The 13,824-nt window shown below is 35.1% G+C and overlaps 1 protein-coding gene across 1 annotated transcript in view; it reads right to left on the reverse strand.

The window, feature by feature from the left end:
• VPS13B (vacuolar protein sorting 13 homolog B (yeast)) overlaps window positions 1-13,824 on the reverse strand; it is an 873,819-nt gene that overhangs the window by 487,027 nt on the left and 372,968 nt on the right. Inside the window, exon 21 of the mRNA XM_011931782.1 lies at window positions 9,023-9,170. Within this exon, the coding sequence (XP_011787172.1) occupies window positions 9,023-9,170 (148 nt within the window). The remainder of the gene's footprint in view (window positions 1-9,022; window positions 9,171-13,824) is intronic.

A 13,824-nucleotide genomic window follows, 5' to 3' on the forward strand; every position in this document is an offset into this window, starting at 1 on the left:
GACGGGGTTTCACCGTGTTAGCCAGGATGGTCTCGATCTCCTGACCTCGTGATCCGCCCGTCTCAGCCTCCCAAAGTGCTGGGATTACAGGTTTGAGCCACCGCGCCTGGCCAATTTTTGTGTTTTTAGTAGAGATGGGCCATGTTGGCCAGTCTGGTCTCAAACTTCTGACCTCAAGTGATCCGCCCACCTTGGGCTCCCAAAGTGCTGGGATTACAGGTGTGAGCCACTGTGCCCAGCCATAGTTTATTAATATTTAATACAGTAGACTATCATTGGAGTCCTTCCTCATGTCAGAAGGCCACAGATAACACTATGCTAAGTATACAAAGGAACAGGAACACTCAACAAGAAGAAAGAATTGCCAAGGATCCTTCAATCCTTCACTTGTTTTCAGTTAATTGTGGCATATTACAATTCACCATGCATAGTTAATCAGGTTTTAGAATTTTATTACTTATTTTAACTGAATTAATACTCATAATCTGTAGACACACTTTAAAAAATTCCTGTAAAACACACTCAAAAATATGGATTAAAAACAAAACTAATTTATTTGAATAAAAAAGGCAATATCCCATTAAATTGAAATAACTCATTATATAAGGAAGATGAAAATTTACTAGCCTTATGTCAGCAAACCTTTGCAAAATAGATGGGACTGAAAAATCAGTATCTTGAGTACAGTCAATGATGACCTTTTCATCTCTTCAATCTCTTCAATATGATGTATCTCACTGAGGTAGCTTTCCAATTATGTCAGCCATTAAAACCAACAATTGGAATAAACTTAATTAAAAATTAAACTTACAAGTTGCTATCATAACAAAGTATTAAACAAATATTTAAAAAGTAATACCATGCAGGCTGGGTGCAATGGCTCACACCTGTAATACCAGCACTTTGGGAGGCCGAGACGGACGGATCACTTGAAGTCAGAAGTTCGAGACCAGTCTGGCCAACATGGTGAAACCCTGTCTCTACTAAAAAACACCAAGATTAGCCGGGTGTGGTGGTGGGTGCCTGTAATCCCAGCTACTTGGGAGGCTGAGGCAGGAGGATTGCTTGAACCCAGAAGGCGGAGGTTGCAGTGAGCTGAGATTGAGCACTGCACTCCAGCCTGGGTGACAGAGTGAGACTCTGCCTCAAAAAAAAAAAAAGTAATACCATGCAATATTACACCCACTGAAACATTATTGATGTATTAAAATTCTATCTGAATAGTGTAATTTAAATATTAAAATTAAAATAATCTTACATGCTTTATTACATTAAATAGTGATACATATATTTAACATATAAATCAATAACTACTATGGATGCTTGCTCAAAAAATTACTGATAAGAGTGCACTAAGAAAAACAATTGAAGACTACAATTTTAAGGTTAACTATTTTTAAATAGTTTATATTTTCTGTATTTGTTCTAATTTATTCCTTCTTAGTATTCAGTAATGCTTTTAAAGAAATGTTAGTCTGCCTTGGCTGTGCCGAAGGAAACCAAGAAACCATGTTTTGGGGTGGAGGTGGGGGTTCTTATTTCCCCTCCCTATTTTCGTTGTTCTGTTCCAGGTTTGGGCCAGCATATTCAAAAGGGAAGGGAGTGAGGTAGTGCTAACAGTAATGGAAGTCAAATAACTCCAATAGGGTACAAGTAATTTTTCAACATTAATTTACCTTCCAAAGCTTTCTCTTCTGAGAAAATTTAATGAAGTCTATGCTCTACCTTCAAAGTAAAAATAGAAAGCAAAACTTGAACACATTAGAAGAAACCGTACACAAATAAATCTGCTTTATAATCATAGAGAAATAAAAAGTGAGCCAAAGAGGTAAGGACCAAGAATTAAAAAAAAAATTAAATATGGAATAATTGCTAGTCTCTCAAGAAAAGGACCCAACAAGATAGGACATTATATTTATATTAAATAAAGTACAGTACATTTAAAAATAAAAATAAATAAACCCAGTCTGCTTAACAAACTGAACACTTTGTTGGAATTAATCATCAAATACCAATGATAAAATACTCTGCAGGGCACACATGGAGACATACTAAATAAAGTGTAATTACATCTCCTTACGAGCTAATGATTCATTTCAGGAGTTTTCACATGAACACTAGCAATGTGAGAAATTCAAATATGTGGTAAATGTCAACTTAGTAATACATTTGATAGATATGGCTATAAAAGATTGCCATCAGATGACTGAGGGATGCTTCATGTTTATGAAAGTGACAGCTATCATCAGAGACACTTCGTATTTATCACCTTCATAAACTACTACCTTCATAAAACATGAAATATTCAAAAAATCAAAGAGTTAAGGAGATGAAGTATACGGCTACAATCATCTACAGTATGGGTAACATATCAAATAATCATCTAGCATCTGTTGAAGTCCTTTAGAAAATTAATCTTAGAAATATTGTCTAATTATAAATTATGCTGATTGCCTAGAATAGTACAGAAACAACTTATAAAATAATTTGAACTTTGTGTATCATTTTAAGCTCTGCAGACTGCTAATACTTTTTCCCTTGAATTTAGATTTAGAAATAAAAATAATTTTTCTTACAATGTCCAAAACAACTCAGTAAACATATATTTTCATTAAATTCTCTGATGACTCTCTGAATTACATTTTCAAGTTATTTTACTTTAGATGTACTTTAGATATACTTTATTTTATTTTCAACCTTTTTCTGTTCTAAAATAGTAAAATTTTTAAGATCATCTTTTATCCCTGATAAAATCAATTTTATATTATACAATAATGTCTACCTTCATGCTTTAATATTTTCAAATGACATTTGTAAAGAAAAAATAAAATTTTAGGGCCCTCTAACCACCTGAATGAACCCCTCTTCTCAGCGAGGGCATTCCAAAGTTAACCTGAAAAACTGGTTCCCTGTATGAGAAAAACAGGAGGCTTGTCTTGAGAAAATTATATACTTTTTGATCTCTCAGATTCTCTAAAAGTGCAAAAAAAAAAAACTTGTCCCACATAAGTACTTGTTTGTGGAAAGAAAAATAACTAAATTAATCTATAATGATACATAGTCTTATCTTCTTATCTCTGTCCTAAAGAAGAAATGATTTTTCCTGAATGGTTAAGTCTCACATTTGTGCAGGGTTTTAGATCTTGCTTACGTGTGATCTCACTGTATAAATTATCCTTAGTCTTTGTGGTATCTCCAATTTTGTCTCCTTGTCTCTTTACATCTCTATTGCTACATATATATACCCCAAGTGACTATATAGTCAAATTTCTTGAATGACTGGTGTACATAGGTTGTCCCTCCTTCAATTCACATCCGTTCCTTAACAACTAAAAGTCCTCTGGCCAACTGGCCACAGACTAACAGCCTATTTGTCAGCCTCATTGTTCTTGACGACTCTACAGCATATCATTGCACATCCACCTTCTTCTTGAAACTCTTTGGAATTGTGTCGCACATATACATGCAGCTTTGTTGCCTACTTCTCACATAGTGACGCTTCTGAACTCTCTCCACTGGCTCCTTCTCCTTACTCTTCCATTAAAAAGTTCCTTTGAATGTAATTTTGCACTCTCTTCTCATCCTGCTCTGTAGGGTCTCCTGAGAAATCTCAACCACTCTGTGGCTTCCACTATGATCCATATGTTGATGACTCCCAAGTCTATATCTCTTACTGTGAAATATCTAAGCAACACTAAAAACATTTTTTAACCAGCTTTGTCTTGTGATATGCATACTAAAAGGAAAATATTTTTATTCTCTATTTTTTTCCAAAATTCAGCTTTTGATTTTCCATTTTAAGTTACTACGGTAGAAGCAGCTAAATAATCTCCACTATCCACTCTCCTTTTCTTTCTTAGTTAGAACACACAAGTTGTAGCCAGGTACATGGCCTTAAAGAATACATACTACATTTGCAAGACCTCTTATGCAGCTAGATAGGACCATGTAACTAGCTTCTAGCCAAGAGTATATAAACAAAATGGGGTGTGCAACTTCTGGGTAGTGCTTAATGATGTAGAAAGTACCTTTTTCTTTCACTGTACTCATTTCTGCTCACTGAAATGCAGACCTGATTAACTGCTGAAGCCACCATCATGAACCATGAGGCAAGCCTGGCAATGAAGGTCACTCAAAGTAGAATAAAAAGCTTCCTGATATGGAAAGATCATAATAGCTTTAGGGTGCCTGCTTAAACTTTCTAATGAGAGATAAAATTGGATCTTGTTTAAAGCACCGTTATTTAGAGTAAGTCTGATATTTTCAGCCAAACTTAAGCCTAAACAAGATAACTGTATTATTAAACTTTGGCATAAATTTAAAATATTACATCTTGAAATGAAGTCAGCAAAAAAATGTAATTAGAAATATTCTACTCAGGCCAGGCGCAGTGGCTCACGCCTGTAATCCCAGCACTTTGGAAGGCCGAGGCAGGCAGATCACGAGGTCAAGAGATCGAGACCATCCTGGCCAACATGGTGAAACACCGTCTCTACTAAAAATACAATAATTAGCTGGGCGTGGTGGCACGTGCCTATAGCCCCAGCTACTCAAGAGGCTGAGGCAGGAGAATCATTTGAACCTGGGAGGTGGAGGTTGCAGTGAGCCGAGATCACACCACTGCACTCCAGCCTGGGCGACAGAGCAAGACTCCGTCTCAAAAAATAAATAAATAAATAAAGAAGAAATATTCTACTCAATAACCAAAGATCATACTCCAAAGACAGGTTCTTTAAAAACAAATAACAATAATCTAAAGCCTTTTATTATCTGTAATATAAACAACATACTTTTTAAGATTTCAAGATTTTTCATATTTACTTCTCTTGAAGACCTAAGCATAAGAGATAGATTTTCCATATGCCTGATAAAAATGGAAACATCTGAAGGATCATATATATTTTTTTATTTTGGTAGAAGCCTCAGCATTCTGGAATATATTTAAGGATATATCAAGGCTAAAAAATATATACCAACAGTAGTGTTTCACTTTTGAGTCTCATCCAGGAACTTAACTGTGCACCAGTGAGTGGAACTCAAATAAAGAAAGGTAGAACTATCAATGCCATTATGAAACACGATCATAAAAGGTGTTTCCCAGTAGTATCCATCTTGGTAACTCTGATGCAAAATCTTTCACTATCTTAGTGCTACGGGACAGGGCTGCAAATTTAGAGTAATTCCTTAGCAAAAAAATAAAAACGGCACTGAAGTTGGCTGGCTATATATTAGGTATTAGAGAGGAAATAGTAGATGACAACATTTGCATAGACCTGATTTGCAGGACTGCCTATGCCATGAAAGAAAGAAAGAAGGAAATATTCAGAGTGAAAGAAGGAAACAATCACAAAGTGCCTATACTCTGGCAATTTCAATTTTTAAAAAGTCTCATTAAATATCTTTTTAACCTTGGATAAGTTTCTTGACCTCTTTGTGACTCAATAGTCTTACTTATAAAATGAAAGGGTTACAGTATATCATTTATTCCTATAGATATAGATATAGATACATAGATAATTCCAAGTCATTTATCCACAGATATCCATATGGCTCACTTCCTCGCCTGTTTCAAGTATCTGGTCAAATGTGAACTCTCAATGAGCCCTATCCTCACAACCATAATTAATTATCATCCCATGGTTCAATGAGGCTCTGTACATTTATTTTCCTTTATTCTCTTTGTGCTTCATTTTGGCATGTTTCCATCACTATGTCTTCAAGTTAATTAATCTCTTTTTCTTGCAATATCTACTACTCTACATCTAATTCTACTAAATTTTTATTTCAGATATTTTGTTTTTCATCTCTAGAATTGAGTTTGGTTCTTTTATATATTTTCCATTTCTCTCCTCAATGTATCCAACTTCTTGTAAATATCTGAACATAGTTATGATACCTGTTTTAACATATAGGTATTTAATATACCTGCTAATTCTATCATCTGTGTCATTTCTCAGCCTATTTCTATTGGCTAGTTTCTCTCCTGTTGGTAGTTCTCACTTCTTTGCACCTCTAGTAATTTTTTTATTGAATGTTTGGCACTGTTATATTTAAGTTGTTGTATATCTCCATCTTGTTGTATTCCCTTTAATGATGTTAGGCTACAACAGTATTGTATTCCTTTTAATAGTAACAGTTACTTGCTATTTTGTTTCCTTCAGAGGCTGATTGACAAGTTTGTTTAAGGTGAGTCTAGGGTAGTCTTTATAAATAGTTTAGCCCCACAGGTAAGGCCTAGCCCTTCTGGTCTCTACTGAATGTCCTAAATAACCAATGAGAATTGTATACTATGGACAGTAGGAACTTCAATGCCTTCTGCCCTGTGTAAGGGTGGGAATAATTAAGATCACAGCTCCAAGGTTATTCTTTGCCAAACCCTGTGAGGTCTCATCGCCCCAGGGGCTCTTTTTCTGCATAACTTTCTCCATCTCTGGAATTTTATTCCATAATTTCTAGTCATTTCTGCCTCCCTAAACTTCAGTTCCTGTCTCTACAACTCAGAAAGACCACTGAGCTCAGTTTAGGATGTCCTATTCTACTCTGTATTCTGAAACATGCCTTGAGGCAGAAAGCTAGGGAAATCCTAGGGCTCACCTTTGTTTCCTTTCTATGAGGAATCACACTCCTGCACTGCCTTTGTCCAATGTCCAGAAACTGGGGAATTTTCCCCATATATTTTATCCTGTTTGTTAGTTGTTTACAGCAGGAATATAAATCTAAACCCTGTTAGTCTATCATGGCCAGAAGCTAAAGTTCTATACTTTGAATTTATAGCATTATCTACCAAATCTACAACATTATCACGTCTTCATTTATTATTATCTTAGCAATAGTCAAGGTGTCTTAAATTTAAAAGGCTTCTATTATTTTAACTCTGTACTTACTACGTTGACATGAGAAGTAATATATAAACATGTAAGATAAAATGGGTTATATCTTTTAATATGATTTATGGAGTATTCTGCTTTTTAAGTTTTCATCTCCATTCCAGAAATTTTCATCAATAATTCCAAATTAAGGTTTATAACATTTCAAAACCTAGGGTAAACAAATGTCATAGCTTTTAGGGGTTTCGTTGTTTTGAAGAATATACAGATTCTCTGGAAGATTATTTAGAATTTTGTGAAAATCGATTATCTTCATGTGGAGCAGCAAGTTTTTCTTCTGGCTTAGTCCACCCTATGTGACTATATCATTGAAATAGTGGCATTCTGTTGTTAACACATCCCCAGCCATCAAGCACATGTCCCCCTGCAGCCAGCCACTTAACACTGGCTGAATTTGGAAGAGGAAAAGGTCTGCTTCTAACTGAATAATTAAAAAGCAAAATCAAACCCAGTGCAGTTATCAGCAGGTCTTGGTATTCATGTGTCAAAATCACCATATAACTTGTTGGGGATGAACTTAAAATCAACATCGGACCATAGGTTGTGATGATATAAACTTAAAAAATAATTTTAATAAGAACTCAGAAATAAAATTAACATTTCTCCACTGTAACATGTAGTTAAAAAATAAATTGTGTATTTTACAACAATATGATTATACCTAATGCTACTGATTTATACCTAATGCTACTGAAAATGGCTAAGAGAGTTAAAAAACAAAAACCAACAACCAAAAAAGGTAGGCAGATGTGCAAAAGACTATGAATACCTTAACAAACTCATTACAATTTATGATGCAATATAAATAATAATTAAAACAGTGATTGATAACTACATTTAAATGTATGTACATACTCTAAGAAATCATAAAATATATTTTTAATCTAAAAAAGAAGACTGTATCCTTTAATTAAAAATAAAACAAAGTGTTAAAACATAATTCTAAGTAAAGAAAATGTTTAGCAAAGAGTGTTATCAAGAAAAGAGAGAGTACCACTGCCAAGTTCACCAGAGAATTAAAAATAGTGGGCACCCAAAGGGGAAGAAATAGAATTCATAAACAATAAATGTTATACTCAACTCAAGGCCTTTTACCTTTGGTGACTGTGAGCAGTCACAAGCATTAGTTGGATGCTTATTAATTTTTATGCAAGCTTGAGTGAGAATATACATTTGGTGAAATAATAATGTCCTTATCTATAAGAAAAATACCTATAGGATACCTGATGGTTCTTAAGATGGGGGAACACCAAAGACATAAAATGCAATTATCCTTAATTCTAAAGAAAAGAACCATAGTTCATATTAATAATTTAAAATAAAAAACAATGTGTTGTTTATGTTTTCATATTTTATAAATAATGATGAGAAATTACGTTTTTAGCTTTTGTTATTTATTTTCCCTCATTACAAATTAATTTCTTATAAAAACATAAAGTATAATAAAGAAGGTAAAATAATTATCAGATCAACTGGTATCATTTATGAATTGATATGTGACTGGTATGAGTTTACATATAAACTTTTCCATGCATACACAGATGCATTTCAAAATCTGTGATCACATACTTTATATTTGCATAGAAGATCTAGCAGAGAATATGAAAGAAAGGGGTAGAAAGATGATTAAGGTGTACTGTGGTTTTCAAGAATTCACTTGAAGGGACATACCATTGAGATGCAATTCTCCATGGGTCTCTTAAGTAGAGGTAGTAATTGTCTTTGTTCCCTACTGTGTTTTTAAGGATATTTGTATAGCGAACAGCCTCATAAGACAGAAATATGATGCTGCTTCTGAGCAAAGGGCAAGTGTGCTTACACCCTCGCAAAGGAGACACAGCGCCTCCCTCTGGAGAAAAGGGCAGGCATGCTTTCTATCCATTATAAAAGGTTCAGGTTCCCTAAATTCAGAATTCCTGGCTCCCTTCATGCCACCTTATGGAAACTGGGCTCAGGGCACTAACACAAGAAAATGCTAATACTCTGATTATTGCTAATGTTGTGGATAATAAAGCTCTTTGTCTCCAGCCGAGGAGTCTCATGTCTTTGGCCAGCATCCATGAAATTGTGGATGCTGACTTGCTAGCTTAGAAGTGGAGTAAAATCATAGTCCCTTTACAGTACTTGACACATACCTGTTACCGTTTTTGTTTTTATAGGGCTGCTGGCATATTCAGAGGCCTGATATGATTGCTGCTTTGCCAAGGGTGCACTTCCAATAGACACCTCATCCTCTTTCCTTCTACAAACTGGCATAACAAGAGGAATAGCTACCACAGGCTGCTGGAAAGAGCCAAAATGAAAAACTTTTTAGTTTTAAGTTTTTAACTATTTCTTAAGCAGTAAAGGTTAAACATGGCAATACTAAGGACAGTCCTTCACAAGTTGGGGCTGAGATTTCATTATTTGAAATCAATCAATCTCTCCCTCCTTCATCTGTCCCCGCACCCCGCCTTTTCTCTCTCTCTCTCTCACACACACACAGACACACACGCACACACACACACACAGAGCAATGCTTATCCATTTAAATTTTAAATTAAAATTCTGAGTGAAAACCAAAGAGCCTGTAAGTACCCAGAAAATTTAAGTTTTAGTAGGAAGTATTAAAATAACATAGAAAGAGCAAGATAAAATTTAAATTCACTTTGAAAATTATGTTCTCAAAAAAATGGAAAAGTACCCTTATAAAGTTATCCTTATAAAATGGCATTTTTAGAAACATACTTTTACAGACTGATTGTATACATGTTAATACGGATACTCCAACTTTTTTGAAGAATACTGAAAATCTCTATATTTTGTCTGACAAAAGATATCCATAGTATATTCAGAAAGCACAGAAAAATATCTACTTAGAGAAAGCTGGAAAATATTATGATCCTCTGTTGAATGCATGTGGGCTGAGCTGGACAGTAAAGCAGCTGTTTCATCTTTATTCACTGAAATAAAGTCTGATGTTACTGCTGATGATGCCCAATACAATTCTGTCATATTATTGGCAAAAAAAAAAAGGCACTTTTAAGTTTGCCATAGGATCAAAGATCAATGTTGAAGTGGGTGGAAAACAATCATCAAATGTTGGGTTTTAGCCACAGTTTGAGAAGGAAATTGTAGCTTGGGAAACAACAGATGATAACTGTAACACAGTTGTATCAGATGGTAAATCTGGCGGTGGTTGGTCAGGCTGCAGTGTAGTCTAAGGTTATCTTCAATACCACAACCAAAGTTTTATAGATCCAACCTTAAGCCTCACCCAACTTAAAATACTCAATATAATTTACATTAGGAAAAAGTATTTCAATGAAAACTTGTTTATTATATAACTATGTAATAAAATAAATCATGTTCTGAAACATGGAAAAGGGCATATTATTTTACAAGTTGCTAGTCACACTAAGTAAAAAAAAAAAAAGGAAAAGAAATTAGAGGCCAGGCGCGGTGGCCTACGCCTGTAATCCCAGCACTTGGGAGGCCAAGGCGGGTGGATCACGAGGTCAGGAGATCGAGACCATCAACATGGTGAAATCCCATCTCTACTAAAAATACAAAAAATTAGCCGGGCGTGGTGGCAGGTGCCTGTAGTACCAGCTACTCAGGAGGCTGAGGCAGGAGAATGGCGTGAACCCGGGAGGCAGAGCTTGCAGTGAGCCGAGACCATGCCACTGCACTAAAGCCTGGGCGACAAGAGTGAGACTCTGTCTCAAAAAAAAAAAAAAAAAAAAATTGAAAATGAGAAAAGGAAAAGATTAAATAAATTATCAGAAGCATCATAACATGGAGTACCTGCTTTTATATTTGGTATTTAGTCAAACTGATAATACACAAATCTAAATTGGAAATCATTTTTGAGATCTAGATGAGAAATGCTCCACATATTGTTAAGTCTTGATGCATTTAAATTTTCATATCTAAAAAATAAGAGGGGGTGGAGATGGTTACTGGAAAACTCTTTATACTCTAATATTTAGTGACTCTATAATCCCTTGAATTTCTGTCCATTTATATTCCTGGAATACAATCCAAACTCTAAAAAGTTATAACCAAGTTCAGGATTAAAATTAATATATAGCTGGCCCTTGAATAAGTTTGAACCACATAAGCTCACTTACATGTGGATTTTTTTCCACCTCTGCCACTTCTGGGACAAGATGAACCCCTCCTCTTCCTCCTCCTCAGCCTACTATTCAACATGAAGACCTTCAGGAATGATCTACTTTAGTCCTATATAGTATTTTGTCTTCCTTATGGTTTTCTTAATAACATTTTCTTTTCTCTAGTTTACTTTATTGTAAGAATACCACATATAACGCATATAATATATAAAATATGTTAATTAACTATTTATGTTATCGTTAAGGCCTCTGATCAACAGTAGGCTATTAGTTAAGTTTGGGGGAACTCAAAAGGTATACATGAGTTTTTGACCAAGCAGGGAGTTGGTGTCCCTAGCCCTCATGTTGTTTGTTTCTAGGGTCAACTATAGAATAAGTAACTAGAGAAAATTTATGTGCTATACAGTGTAAATTCAAGCACAGTAGCCGAAAGATGCAACTAATGAAAGCACAAAGTTAAAAATCCATGTAAAATTTTATAGATCCAGTTCATGGTACTGGCAATACTAAACAACAAACAAAAAATACCTTTGGGTAGCTAAAACTCTGGGTGTATTTTTTTTTCTTTTTGAGACAGAGTCTCACTCTGTCGCCCAGGCTGGAGTGCAGTGGTGCAATCTTGGTTCACTGCAACCTCTGCCCTCCGGGTTCAAGCGATTCTCCTGCCTCAGCCTCCTGAGTAGCTGGGATTACAGGCGCCTGCCACCATGCCCAGCTAATTTTTGTATTTTTATTAGGGATAGGGTTTCACCATCTTGGCCAGGCTGATCTTGAACTCCTGACCTCATGATCCACCCGCCTCGGCTTCCCAAAGTGCTGGGATTACAGCTGTGAGCCACTGCGCCCAGACAACTCTGAGTGTATTTTCACACAGGCAAGAATTAAAAGGCCAAACAAAACCACTTTCTAACACAAGAGTAAGGCTCTTGTATGCCCTGTACACAGCTGTATACAAAATACTTTTATTTGTTGAATGACTGCTAATAAAGATGCTGCATGTCAGGCATTAAGTGATACCAAATAAGGAGTAAGACCAGTGATTTCCTCTACTATTCTAGAAATATGGCTACCTTGGTCAAAAACATCGAAATAAGCAGTACTTATTTTTAACAACCTCCTATTACCCTGCTTATATTCTTTTTCCTTCTGGTACTGTAGCTCTCCTCAAATTTCAGTTGCACTCTAGTCTCAGAGCTGTTCTATCTTTAACTCAAAACTGTCCCATAATCCCAAAATACCTAAAGCTTTTCATAGCTGCATCATATAAAAGGTAACCATCTTTCACTAATTTTTAATTTAACAAATTAAAAAAATACTAGAAGGTTACAAAGAATACAACATACCTATTATAATCAATAATTAATGGCTATTAACAGTTTATCATATTTGTTTTTTTAAAAAAAGTATTCTAGATAAAACTAAAATCCCCTTTGACTGTCAACCTACTGTCCTTTCCTCCCAGAGTCAACCATTATTATCATGTTAGTACAAATCCTTCAACTTAATTTTTATACCTGTATTCACTTACAGACACACACACACATACACATTAAGGGCAGTTTTAGAAAAATATATAAAAGTGCTCTCATATTGCATACATCCTGGGGAAACTGCTTTTGCATCAAATATAATTTGAGATGTCCATACTAAGGTCTATTGTATAATTTTTAATAAATGTTAAATCATGTGAATATTTCATACTTCATCAACCTTACAAATTTTCATTTAGGTTTTCAAATTTTCACATTATTGTAATGAATATGCAACAGCAGTCTTACACAGTATTCCTTAGTCACATGAATTTCACTCTAAGAGCGTACCTACATCAAGAAGTACAAATTTGGGGTTATAAGTTCACTAATTTTCAATTTTATTAGATACTGACAAATTTATCAAGTTTTCACTCACAACAACAGTAATTATTCTCTACATTTTCACCAATACTGTATATTGGCATTTTTTTTCACCTAACAGATTTTAAGAGTAAAGATGAGTGGTCATGACTTGATAATTATTGAACCTGGGTATGGAAACATATGGCTCTACTATGCAATTCTCTCAATTTTCCATGGTGGGGTGGGGCGGGGGGAACATTTAAGAGGAAAATAGTAGAATAAGGACATTTTTAAAGTATATTTTTAAGTACGCCAAACTGTAGTAAAATAATAATGCTATCAATTGCTGTTGAAAATGTAAACTGGGCTGGATATGGGGCTCATGCCTGTAATCTCAGCACTCTGGGAGGCTTAGGTGGGTAGACCACTTGAGCCTAGGAGTTTTAGACCAGCCGGGGCGATATAGTGAGACACCACCTCTACAAAAAATATATATATATTTTTTAATTAGCCAGGCATGGTGGTGTGTGTCTGTGGTCCCCACTACTCAGGAGGCTTAGAAAAGAGGATCACTTGAACCCACAAAGTCAAGGCTTCAGTGACCTGTGATCACAGCACTGCACTTCAGCCTGGGCAACAGAGCAAGACCCTGTGTGAAAAAAAAAAGAAAGAAAGAAAAAGGAAAAAGAAAATGCAAACTGTATACCAATTTTGGAAGCAATTTGGTGATATAACAAAAGTCTTAAAATATGTTTCTAAAATGCAAAATACTTGCCTAGTGCTACTAATTACACTTGTAAAAATATATTCTAAGTGAATAAAGATGAATGCAAAGATTTAGCTATGGAGATATATACTCCAACATTATTTGTAACTCTGAATGAGTGGGATTATGGTATTGGTTAGTTTACCTTTTATTTTTATTATGTTTAGAGATGGGGTCTCACCCTTTTGCCCAGGCTAGAGTACACTGGTGTGATCATTGTT

This window comes from Colobus angolensis, unplaced genomic scaffold, assembly GCF_000951035.1.
Source record: "Colobus angolensis palliatus isolate OR3802 unplaced genomic scaffold, Cang.pa_1.0 Scaffold121, whole genome shotgun sequence".
Lineage (NCBI taxonomy): Eukaryota > Metazoa > Chordata > Mammalia > Primates > Cercopithecidae > Colobus > Colobus angolensis.